The sequence below is a fragment of the Ictidomys tridecemlineatus genome, chromosome 12 (assembly GCF_052094955.1).
Source record: "Ictidomys tridecemlineatus isolate mIctTri1 chromosome 12, mIctTri1.hap1, whole genome shotgun sequence".
Lineage (NCBI taxonomy): Eukaryota > Metazoa > Chordata > Mammalia > Rodentia > Sciuridae > Ictidomys > Ictidomys tridecemlineatus.
In genome coordinates this window covers 61,740,204-61,752,508 of record NC_135488.1, presented here as the reverse complement: position 1 = coordinate 61,752,508, position 12,305 = coordinate 61,740,204, and the positions used below count along the sequence as shown (strand labels likewise).

Sequence of the window (12,305 nt, the reverse complement as noted above, 5' to 3'; positions counted from 1 at the left end):
GCTTGCCAGGGTCCACACAGGACAGGCCTGCACACAGAATCAGGCAGGCAAATGGGAAGGAGTTCAGTTCAACCAGAGGCAAAGGTGGATCCCAGAGATAGGAGTAAGGAGGGCGGGTCACAGCCAGGTCTGGGCCACCTCTCTCCCAGTTCCCTTTGTGATGAGTGGCCAGAGTGACCTGGGAATGAGGGCCTCATTAACCCTGCAGCCTCAGCCTGGCCCCCCACTCACCCAGGAAGTTTCACAGGAGCCTGGTGGCAGTCACCACTGCAAGAGGAGGAGCACAGGGAGGCCAAGCCAGGCTCAGCAGCCTCCCTCCCCACCATGGCTCTCCAGAGACGAACATGAACTCGTTGGTATGGAATCCACTAAGGGCTCTCCCCAGAGAACGGGGCTCTGGGTACAAGGCGCCAGGCACAGCAGGCTTCCCAGAGCAGGGGTGCCTGAGAGCATTCTGTACATCCTGATCTCCAGAACACTCTCTCCTTCATCTGTCCTCTCCCTATCAACATCAAGGGCACGTTCTGAAGGATCTCACTTCAAAACATCCTCTCCCTGCCAGTACTCCTGGCACAGGTCAGAAGCACATTCCCTTGTGTGGTCCAACTCTGTAGGCTGGAGTCTGAGACCAGAGAAAATTTTTCTAAGTCCTGGAACCCACTGTACTGGCCACCCCTAAGCAGTGGGGACAAAATTATGCTGACTTATCTTCTCATTTAGAGCCAAATGTTGGGGTGAGAAATCAGAAGACCAAATAACTCTGCCCCTTTAATCTGGGGGATAAAATGTTAGGACACACAGGAATTTGGGATGATAGGCTGGAACCTGCGACTTAATGTAAATCACCTATTCACTTAAGTAAATAGAAGGCCTTTTATTTATTTATTTATTTTGCAGTACTGGGGCTAGAACCCAGAACTTCAGGCAGCAAGCATTCTACCACTGAACCCCACCCTCGTGACCTGCCACTGACAAACACCAAAACCACACCAAACCTCCCACCACCTCTGTAGCTAGGGGGCAGCTTTCACTAGTAGCGACTCTTCCTTAGGCTGAGATGAGTTCTGTGTCCTTGTCCCATGCATTATTCCCCAAACAAAATGGATCTGTATAGGCCTTCCACCAAGCAGTCCCACATGGACCAAAGCCAGCCTTCAAGGCACACCCAGCCGCAGCCAGTGTGCACTTCCGCTATCCCTCCTCAGGCATAGCCTCCTGGCGTCCTCCTGAGATGTGCCCCAGTGTCTAGGAAACCTTACCAGAAAGCTAGGCACACATTCTCCCATCATCTGTCACAATAAGGTGATAGACAGGACCCTTGTAAGTTACACTAGGAAGACTCCATCATTTCTTCCAAATGAAAATACTTTCAATATAATAACTATGCCAGGAAAATAGACACAAACTGGACAGAAGGCCTGACCAACTCTTAAGTAACTGGGCACATATCACAGTTTTCATTTACACCACCCAGGACACAGCCAGAAATATCGTGCCCCTCCAGCTATCATAGCACATCCCAGGCCCACAGGGACCTGCTGTCCCCCATATCTGGGGAGGGGCTGAGGAAAGGCAGAGACGCCAAAGGCCACTGTAATGACTCAACTGCCCCTCTGTTGCACCAAACTTATGTCCCCACTTTTTTTCCGGGGGGTGGGGGGGGTATTTGCATTTGATTCCTTCCAGTGCTCAAAGTTCTAGGGTTAGCCTGATTGGGGGTGGGGGGCGGATGAGGAAAACAAGGAACAGGCAGAAAAACAATCTACTCTGGCACTGACAGGTTAACATGAGTGGCTGCTGTCTGCCCTCAAGCACACACTAAATTGCTCAGCACAAATGACTTACAGCAGGGTCAGAGAACACTGATAAATCCTACGACCCAGATGGGAGTCGGTCTCAACTACCTCTCACTGACCCTCCTCCACACAAGCAGGGGCCCAGAGTAACAGCCCCAGACCAGCAGACTAGGGTCATGTCAGAAGGACCTTCTCTGCTCCTCCAGCCTCCATTCCTTCTCTACCAACCTGTGTTTGGCAACAACACTGCAAGCGGACATTCAGCTTCGGGCCGCTCCATAGGGCACTGATGCCACATGGAAGCACTAGAGGGCGCCATTGCCCTTGCTAGAGAGGAACACCCAGAAATCTACAATAGCCCCAAGGGCAGAAGCACCCCAAACGCTAGGCCTACAGACAGGCTCCTCATGTCCCAGCTGGAGATCCTGCAGCTGCATTCAGCTACTACAGTTCTGGGTCTAGCCTACAGCCTGTGGTGCTGTGAGCTGTCCCACCTTTCACTGTCTCCTCAGAAGCCCTAAGCAACCATTCCAAGTCAGAGACAAAAATCATTTCTTACAGGCCAGGTTTCCCTTCCCTGTAAGGCATATGAGGCAGGGTGCTGCTCCAGGCCAGGCATTTAACCAGAATAGTTCCTCCCACCCTACCTGGATGTACCACCAGGGACTACCCTGTAGCTGCTACCTGCTAATGATCCAGGGAAGACAGGTATCCCTGGGAACCCTCCAGCCTACTGGGAACAAGGCTCATGATTCAACTGTGAGCAGAACCTCAGCTTCCTTACATCCATTAGCAACCCAAATTCTCCAGATTCTGAAAGGCCATTAAAAGACATGGGGACACAAAAGGAAAATGGAGACTGGAGGGAGCCCAGAAGATAACAACCGCCCAATATCATTCACAGTCAGTCTGCAAGAGTCTGAGCCCAAAGCTTGAGTTCTCACCTACAAACAATCTCACAGAGATTCTCACAGAATATCCAACGAGCCCTGAAAAAGATCCAGATCCCCTACAGACAATAGCACTGATCCTAAAGTTTGTGCCCTTCTGCCCCATGCCCCCAGCTCCTCCCAGCAAATGCCCTGCCCACCACCTCCGGTACCTCTGGTTGTTATAGGACCACCAGGCTAAGTCTGGCAACCTGGCAAAGACCCACCCAATTCTTCCCAAGCGTCCCCTAGGCTACAGATGGCCAGCAGTCTCCTAGGCATCGGTGGGTAGGGGCTGGGAAGAAGGTACAGAACCAGCTGTACTAAGCAGGGGAGGCAAAGGGCAGCATCACCCTGAGACTAATCCAGGCCCAACACCCCTTGCATATGAACCTCTAAAGAGGACCACCATCTGGCCTGGCCACAACCCAGGAAGGCCAGGTACCTCACCCCTCCTCCTCTCAGCAGACTCAATTTCCAAAGGAAAGAGAAAAAGCAAGACTATAGGATTCCTCTCCCCTCTGCTGAAGAACAGATGCAGGGTCCTCCCTCTCCTCTATCTCTTAACCCTTCACCACTGGCCCAGTCTTCCCACGTGTCCCTACACCCATCCAGTGGGGAGGGCAAGCTTGCTGAGGGACTGAAACAACTAGCCTTCCACACTGGCTAGGGCTGCTACTTATGCTGCCATCCAGGCAGGTCCAGGGCCTTGGGAAGGGGAACACAGGCTTCTGTAACCTACATCTGAAGCTCCTCCCTGGACCTGCCAGACAATGCAGCAGCCTCCCCTGGCTCAAGGCAAGGGGGCCACAAAGGGGCCAGGGTAGAGGTCAGGGTTCTGCCTGGGGGCCAAGCTGTGGAACTTGTCACATTCAAAAGACAGTAACTGTGATCAGCACTCCCGACAGTGCTATACTTCAAGACCACCAGACACTAGAAAGGGCCTGAGCCCAGGAGGCGGGGGCTGGGGGACTATATATTTCAGGGAAGCTACCACGGCCTGTTGCCAGGCTAGGAAACAACTGGGAGTAAGGAGAAGGAAAAGCAACAATTGTTTGACCCCTATTCCTTAGCAGGAAGAGGTCCCAGAGCCAGCAGGGCAGCTGAAGTGAAGTCATCTAGCTTCAGCAAAGGTGAGGTATCCCCTGTTCCCACCTCACTACTTGCTAAGGCTTTCTCACCTTGAGATTAACGGGTAAGAGGTGGAGAGGTAAGGAAGCCAAGAATCTATTAAAGATAACCCCTTCTTGATTTTCTCCTATCTGTCCCTCCCTCAGGAACTGGGCATGCTAACTCAGGCAGCAGGGACAAAGGACAACCTCCACTGACAGGACCCTCAGGAGACTGTGATCTTGCAACTTACCTGTATCCACGTGCACAGAACGAGCCTTAGCTTAAGGAAACAGGGTACCCCACTTAACCATGCGAAGCCAGCAGCCTGCCCGAGGGTCACGTTTGCTCCCTGGTCCTGCCCCAGGTCCCAGGCAGCAAACACCTCAGCATCCTCCCCAAGGAGCAAAGCTAGTCTTGCTAAGGACATACCTGGGTTTATGGGTTGGTTCCTTGGCTTCTCTCAGGCCAAACCAGCTACTCTTGGTCTTTTCCTCCCCACTGGATGAGTGGTGGGGGGAGGCCCCCAGGGCAGGACCTCCCTTTTCCCCCACAGAGCTGCGGCGTCCCAGCTCGCTCCGACTCAGCCCCTGGTGGTGGTGGAAGAGGCCCATCCGCGGCTTCCGCTCTTCCTTTCGAGCTCCCTCCTTCTCTACCACAGCCTCAGAGGAGGCCACCATCGGTGTGGCAACCTGGACCGGCTTTCCTTCTGGATGCCGGACCCCTTCCATGTCTCCAGAATGGCTAGCCCCAGTGGCCAATACTTTGGCTTGAGTGCCCAAGTCCTCTTGTCCAGGCGCCACCTCCGAGCTGCTGGTGCCACGGCTGCCTCTGCCCCAGGAGTCCTCCGAGGACCGAGGCACCTCCTCAGAGGGCCGGGAAGAGACACCAGGCAGGGAGCTGGAGGGTGGGAATGGGCCTGAGATGGAACTGCGGTGCCGCAAGGGGGCCTGGGGCTCCTCGTTGTAGATGTGGCTCCCATTGACACAGAGGGAAGAGCGGGAGGCAGCATCAAGGTGGCCCTGGAGGTCGAGAAGGGCCCGGGGAGGAGCCACACGCATCTGGCTAGCCTCATCGCTGTAGGTCCTCTTGTGAGAGAGCAGCTTGGGAGACTGTGTGGAATCCCTGCCTGAAAAGGAGACATAACTGTAGTTAGCACAGGGAAGGGAGCCCCATTTCCCAGCCCCAGGTCTTCTTTACCAGGGGGAGAGCCTGCCCTCCCCGTCCCTTCCCCAGGGCATGTGACCCCAGCTCCCTCACCCTCAGTGGACAGCCAGCTGCTGCGGCTGGGAGAGCGGGTGAGAAGCTCGGCACCAGGGCCCTGGTAGGCCAGGCTCCCGCTGGCCGAGGACAAGGTGCTGTCTGAGCCCAGCGAGGTATTGGACTGGGTCAGGGATGACTTGCGCAGCTTGTTTCGGAGGAAAAAGCCTTTAGCTTTGCCCATCTTGCCCAGGCTGCCCAGCTCTGGATCCTCGAGGGCACTACTTGGGAGGATGGCAGAGGAAGATTCCAGATCAAACTTCTTCTTGCCCTTCATCTTGTCCTTGAGCTTGCTGAAGGGGGACCGTGGCTTGTCCTTCATGGACAGGTCAAACATGCTGGCGCTCAAGTTGTTGCGAGTGAACTGGATGGTGACTTGGATCTCTCCGCGTTCCTTCTCCTTCTTGCCCGTCTTGGAATGCAGCTTATACCATCTATGAGAATGGGGGAATGGGCACAGCTTTGGTCACAGGCTCAATGCACCTGGCTCCCCCCAGTGCCAGGCACCTCACAGGGCCTCCCCACAGACTCCTGCTCTGACATGCCAGCCCAGGCTGCCAAGCCACACGGCTAAAAACTCCCAAACGTTTCCCATGTGAAGAGAACCACATCCTGAGTGGGGGAAGGTCCTTGGGTGCACTCAAGCAGGGCACTGGTTGCCACGCCATGCCCCTCCCACCAGCACCTTCCCCCCTCTGCTCAGAGACCCATGCTGTCCCATGTCCCTCTGAAACTCTGAGGCCCAGAGGCGTGAGGCTGGATCTGGGAGGGACTGCCATTTATCCAGGCCCACACTTCCTCTGGTTCACATCATCTCCTCTGGCTAGTCCCAGCCAAAGAACTACTCTTAGCTCTCAGAAAAGAACAGCTCACTCAAGAGGCCCAGGGCCAGGAACACGGGAATGCCAGTGCACACACACCCCTCACCCACACACTGACTCACCCCAAGTCCTGCCAGGAACACCTCTGAGAGATGGAGGGGCAGAAAGAACAGCAAGAGGCCTGAAGCAATGGACCCAGGGAGGAGGAGCACTCACTTGCCAAGCCACATGGATGTCATACCTCACTCCCATTCACACCTCATGAGCAGCTCCTGGGGAGCGGACACCACCCGTCTACAGCTCGGGAGAGTGACACTGCGGTAAAGTAGGAAGCAGACGGGAGAGGGGAGACTCCAAGTCAGGTTTTCATCCCAGGCAAGCCCAAGTTCTTTCTACTTTCCACTTCTCAGGGAGACCCCAACACACATGACCTTGGTGCAGAGTGAGGGGAGTCTACCCTACTGTAGAAGGGGCTGAGCGTGGGTTGGGAGCTTCTTAGAAAGCTAAACCTACTCTTGTCATACAAGGAGTAATTGCATTCCTTGGTATTTACCTTACCAAGGTGAAAACCTATGCCCACAGAAAGACCTGCTCACAAATGTTTATGGCACCTCTAGTGATAAAACTGCCAAAACATGAAAACTGCCAAGATGGCCTTCAGTAGGTGAATAGATAAACAAACTGGTACATCCAGACAATGGAATATTATGCAATGATAAAAAGGAATGAGCTGTTGAGCCATGAAAAAACATGGAAAGATTATTTATTTATTTATTTATTTGGGGGTTTTTTTTGTTTGTTTGTTTTTGTTTTATGGAAGAATTTTAAATGTGTAAGTAAAAGAAGCCAGTTTGAAAAGTCTACATACTTATATGATTCCACTACGACATTCTGGAAAGGCAAAACTACAGAAATAATAAAAAGATTGGTGTTTACCAGCAATTTAGAGGAAGGGAGGAAGGGATGGAGAGAGAGAGCACCGGGGCTTTTTATTTTTAGGGCAGTGGATCAATCCTGAACGACACTAGTGAACACATGTCATTTTACATTTGTCAGACCCCACAGACTGTACCCTACATGAAGAGTGAACCCTGAGGTAAACTGTAGACTCTAGGTAATAACAATGTCCTGATGTTGGCCTATCATTCGTAGCAAGCCTGCTACACTATGGTAAGACATTAATAAGACAGGAAATAATTGGAGACTCTTGGGGTAGATGGGAAGGAAATAATGGGGGCTGTAGGGGTGTATGGGACTCACATACTTTCTACTCATTTTTTTGGTAAACCTAAAACTGTTCTATATTAAAAAAAAATTTCTAATCGGGCTGAGGATGTGGCTCAAGCGGCGGCACGCTCGCCTGGCATGCGTGTGGCCTGGGTTCGCTCCTCAGCACCACATACAAACGAGGTTGTGTCCGCCAAAAACTAAAAAAAAATAAATATTAAAATTCTCTCTCTCTTTCTCTCTCTCTCTCTCTTTTAAAAAAAAAACTCTAATCAATTTAAAGAACAGAGAAAGTAAAAATGAACTGTGAAAGAAATAATACAAGAAAGTTTTCCTGAACATGAATATCAGTGCCGGTACAAATGCTCCCCAAGTATGCAGCACAATGAATAAAATAGACCCATGCCCTCAATGTCACTGAGATCCCTTTTCCCTTTCCTTTCTTTTTGATAAGGCCTCACTATGTGCCCAGGCTGAGCTCAAACTTGAAATCCTCCTGCCTCAGCCTCCCAAATAGCTGGAATTGTAAGTGTGCACCGGTGTGCTCAGCTTTCACTGTGAGATTTCTGAACACCAGGCATGAAAAGGAAATCCTAAAGGCCTCCACCAAGGGGAAATAGGATCATGCGCCAGGAATGAAAAGTGTCCAGTCCTTGCTAGCCACACTGGGCTCTGTATGAAGTACACCTCCAAGTGCCCGACAGAAAGCTTTCCACCTACCTAGAGTTCTAGAGCCAGCCCATCAAGCATGAAGGCAAAATAAGGTCTAGCAACTGTGGTCAGTTTGATCATCAAAGGGCTCGAAGTCCCTTGATGCACACACACTCCTCAGTAGCAGTATGGTAGCCATTCCTCTTTGGGATCCACCTACTATACAGTCCTCAGCCCTCTGGGCTTCTGCAGGACATAGGGGGTTGAGAGCAGAGTCCTTTGTATGAAAAATCCCTACACATCCAAATATCCAGAATTAAGTCATGGCACAGACTTGGTAGTGCTGGCAATTTCTTTGCTGTTGTTTAACACTTTTTTTTAAGGCTGTCCCAAGAGCACTTCCAAACTGCCTCCCTTACGAAGAGTTATTGTGACTGAACCTTCAGGTGCTCATCTTGAGCTACTCTCTGTCCCCTCCTTGGGACACACCTGATGGCCTGCACAGAGTGAGTATGGGCTGCTGGTTTTCCTTCCCAGCTTCTGGGAAGGCCAGGCCAGGCCAGAAAACAGTGGTGCAGCAGGAAAGGTAGAGCTCCATGCTCAAAGAGCATGCGCCTCTTGGGAGTCCAGATACGCAGGGGCAGGAGTGCACGCCAAGAGAGCTGAACTGAAAGACAGCATGTGAGGATGTCTGGGGCAAGTTTAGGAGAAAGACCTACTAGCTGCCTCTGCCTCCTCCTGCCCTCTCAACCCAATGCCAGCCCTTGGCCAGACCCTTAAATCTTTAAAGACCACATTCCAGTCACTTTCCCCAGCTGTGGAATGGGCCACATTTAGCCCAGGAAGACACTGGGAAGTTGAGGCAAAAGGAGTTTATGGACTCCAGTCCCAATTTAGCCAAGGCTCCCTGAGTAACTGGAATCAGTAACAGATATCCTCTGCTGGGGCATGAAGGTCAGGGCACTCAGCCCCAGCTGGTCACATTCCACACAGCCAGAACAGTGGTTACCTCCCAGGTGTGAGGCTGCAGGGAACTATCACTTCCTACATTGGCTATTTCTGTCCTGTTCAAAATTTTTATAAGGAACACCTACTATGGGCCACAGGACAGGCCACTCTGTTCTCCCTCACTCAGGTGAAGGCACGGGGATCATCAGCCCAGTCTGAGGCTCAGGCCTCTCCCCAAGGATCCTCCGCCCTACCCTGTGTGGTCACTTCACCTTCTCTTCGAATTTCCCTAGGAATTCGGCTTTTTCTCTGACCTGCTATTTAGGGAGGTCAGGAAGGCGAAAAGGTTCTCCTCAGAACAGAGTGAGGATGTCTCTACCCCTCTGCCTCCCAACCTTCCCTCTGCCCACCAGTCCAAGTGGGACTGAAAGGAACCCTGCCAGGCACCTCAGGCTCCCAGAGGACTTGGCCAGAGCAGAAGTGTGACCTCCTCAGGCTGAGGTGGCAAGGCCACACAGCCAAACGCTCCCAGATGAGGCCCACCCCCCACCATGACCGAAGCTCCTGCTTCCTTCTTTGTGGACCAGAAAGCCTCCCAACCTCCCAACCTCCCCCAATATGCAACTACTAGAAGATGGTGGCTCACAGGACAGAGCCCTTGTCTTCAGAGACCCCCAACCTGCCATGTATCAGAGGCACGCACGCACGCCAAGACTTACTGAACTATAAGGTCCAGTCTGGAAATCTATATTTTTTAGAGCAAGGGGCTCCTCAATGACACGTGGGAACCACAGTGGGATGGTCCCTATCTGCTCTACATCATTTCGCAGGTCAGAGTTCAGCATTCCCTCCACCCTGCCAGGCACAGTAGCACCCAGTCCCCTGGAGGCTAGGGAGCTATAAACATTGGAGAGGAGGATGGGCCAGCTGGAGACTATCCTTTCAATGTCCCACCCCCAGCGGACCCAAGAGCAAATGAGCTCCAGGCTCCTAACAGTTTATCCCTGAGGCTTCTGCAGGGAATGTGACAACAGGTCCTGTGCCATCAAGTTCTCATCCTCTGGGAAACTCTTAGCTGAGACCCCGCTGGCCTGATCTAATCCCTCCACTTTCTGACCAGGCCAGACACTCTGAACCCAATTCACCCTTCAATCAGATTGGGCAGTACTCTGCTCCATGACCATCCAATTCCCAGGCTCCTGGGGTGTTTCTCCTCAGCTGAACTGTGGTCCCTGTGGACAGCCACTGAGTATCCCCCCTGGGGCACAGCTCCAAAGTAAGGGGAAAAAGCAAGGCAGAACTCATGAGCTCTTAGACCCCCTCAGCAATTCACTCCTCACTGCTCTCTCAGAAGCTGGCTTCCAGCTGCCAATACTTCCCAGTCAGTTCTGTCTTCTCTCGACAGCCTTCCAGGACTCTGGTTCTTGATTCCTAACCCTGAGCACTGTGCCTGGCCTTCAAGACAATTTGCCAGTTCCTTTAACAAACACCACCCTTGTCCCCCAGGACTGGCAACAGGGGATATGGTCCTATGGGACAAGAAACAGCCTCCTGGTTTCTTTGCTGATTTTGCCATTTCTGTTCCTCCCCCATGCCCACTCACCAGAGCTTTCCCCACCTTGCCTGGCTGGGCCATCACAGCCCTGGGAACCACAAATTCCAAGCTGAGGCCTGATACCTTTCTCCCATCCAGGGCTGAGACCCAGCCAAAAATCAATCAGGATTTGACCAAGACCAAAATATACAACTACTAGAAGATGGTGGCTCACAGGACAGAGCTCTTGTCTTCAGAGACCCCCAACCTGCCACGTATCAGATGCATGCATGCACGCCAAGACTTACTGAACAATAAGGTCCAGTCTGGAAATCTACATTTTTTAGAGCAAGGGGCTCCTCAATGACATGTGGGAACCACAGTGGGATGGCCCCTATCTGCTCTACATCATTTCACAGGTCAGAGATCAGCATTCCCTCCACCTGGCTTTATCCTCAAGGACATCTGGTGGAACCCAGGAGAAACCAGTGTCACTTTGTGCCCATCTAAGGCTTGCCTTCCCAAGTCTCTAGAATATGCTGCTTCTGAGAGAACTGAACCTAAAAACACTCATCTCTCCCCAGGAGGAAGCAATCTGCCAGTGAAAGACACAGGGAGGGTCAGGCATAATTAAGCACTGTGTAAATTAAGAGTGCTATGAGGAAGTAGGCCTCATTTCCACAAAACCACTTCTGAAATGACAATCTCACCAAGACATGGGGAAGGACAGTGATTCTGCCCTAGTAAAATTCCCCTCACATCCACTTGGTTCTCAAAGCCCAGGTTCCCAGTCCTTACAACACACAATCACCAACCTGCACATCCTTCACTGAAGGAACCAAACCGCTCCACCCACATGCACCCACCCCAACTCTCACCCCATCTGGGACACCTGACTCTCCAAGACCCAGGCAGCAGCTGCTCAGTGCACAGCATTTTGATAAAGATGAGTATTAGCTGAGTCTTGTCCCTTGTGGCTCTGTAGCCAAGACATGATGGGCATCAAGAGGCAAGGGAGAGTAAGAGAAAATTCCTTGCACCTGAAAATGTTGCAGATGCTGCTCTTCAGGAGAGATGCATCAACACTTCTCAATCTGCAAAAGAACCAATGGGTCTTATGAAAATGCAGGCTCTGATGCCCTTGACGGGGCCTGAGAGGCTCCATTTCTGCCCAGCTCCCAGGAATGCCCACACTGCTGCTTCCTATGGATCACACCAAGTGGAGGGATGCACATAATGGGGCTAGAAAATAACCAGAGCTAATCCTACTGGATGATCACTATGCACCCAGCTCTGTACCTCTCTTACTACCCACAGTCCAGGATACCTGCAGGGTATGGGATCCACTATACCCATTTTGTAGATGAAGAAACTAAACTGTGAGGAGGTTTTAACTTGCCGAGGGTCAAATAGCCAAAATTATGGTTTGGATATGAGGCCTCTCCTAAAAGCTCCTGTGCTGATGCAGGAATATTCAGAGGTGGAGTGATCAGATTATGAAAACTGTAACCTAATCAGATCATCCTAGTTTGAATGGACTGACTGGGTAATAACAGGTGGGGTATGGCTGGGGGATGTGGGTCAATGGGAGGAGGCTCCTTTTGCCTCCCCGATTCCATGAGTTGAGAAGCTTTACTCCACAGTACCCTTTGACCATGGTGTTCTTCCTCACCTTGGGCCCAGAGCAATGGACTGGGACATCTAAAACTGTGAGTCAAAATAAATGAACTTTCCCTCCTCTAAGTTGTTGTTGTCAGATATTTTGGTCATAGCAAAAAAAAAAAAAAAAAAACCGCTAACACAGCTAGTAAGTCAGAATTTGGACATGGAAGATGCCCCACTCCATGTCCATGTCCTTTTAAGATGTAGCATCACTCAGAAAGGTGAACGTAAGTACCCCTGCCTCTGAGGGCCCTGAGACCCAGAGGCTGGAAAGGGCCTGGATATTCATCAAGACCCCAGAGAAGGCACCGGGATGGGTGTGAAGGCCAGACCTTCCACTTCAAAAAGTTGGCATGATCCAAGTTTG

The 12,305-nt window shown here is 51.7% G+C and overlaps 1 protein-coding gene across 4 annotated transcripts in view; it reads right to left on the bottom strand.

Annotated features, from left to right (window-relative positions):
* The window catches only part of Rab11fip5 (RAB11 family interacting protein 5), a 35,764-nt gene that overhangs the window by 8,921 nt on the left and 14,538 nt on the right, over positions 1-12,305 (bottom strand). For 3 of the 4 annotated variants that reach the window (XM_005322155.4, XM_021724345.2, XM_005322156.5), the window contains exons 2-3: positions 5,096-5,529; positions 4,268-4,964 (exon numbers count right to left, since the gene is read on the bottom strand). In XM_005322155.4, the coding sequence (XP_005322212.2) occupies positions 4,268-4,964; positions 5,096-5,529 (1,131 nt within the window). Of the gene's footprint in view, positions 1-4,267; positions 4,965-5,095; positions 5,530-6,132; positions 6,171-12,305 lie in introns of those variants that run through there. The other variant, XM_078029024.1, reaches the window with a different exon arrangement.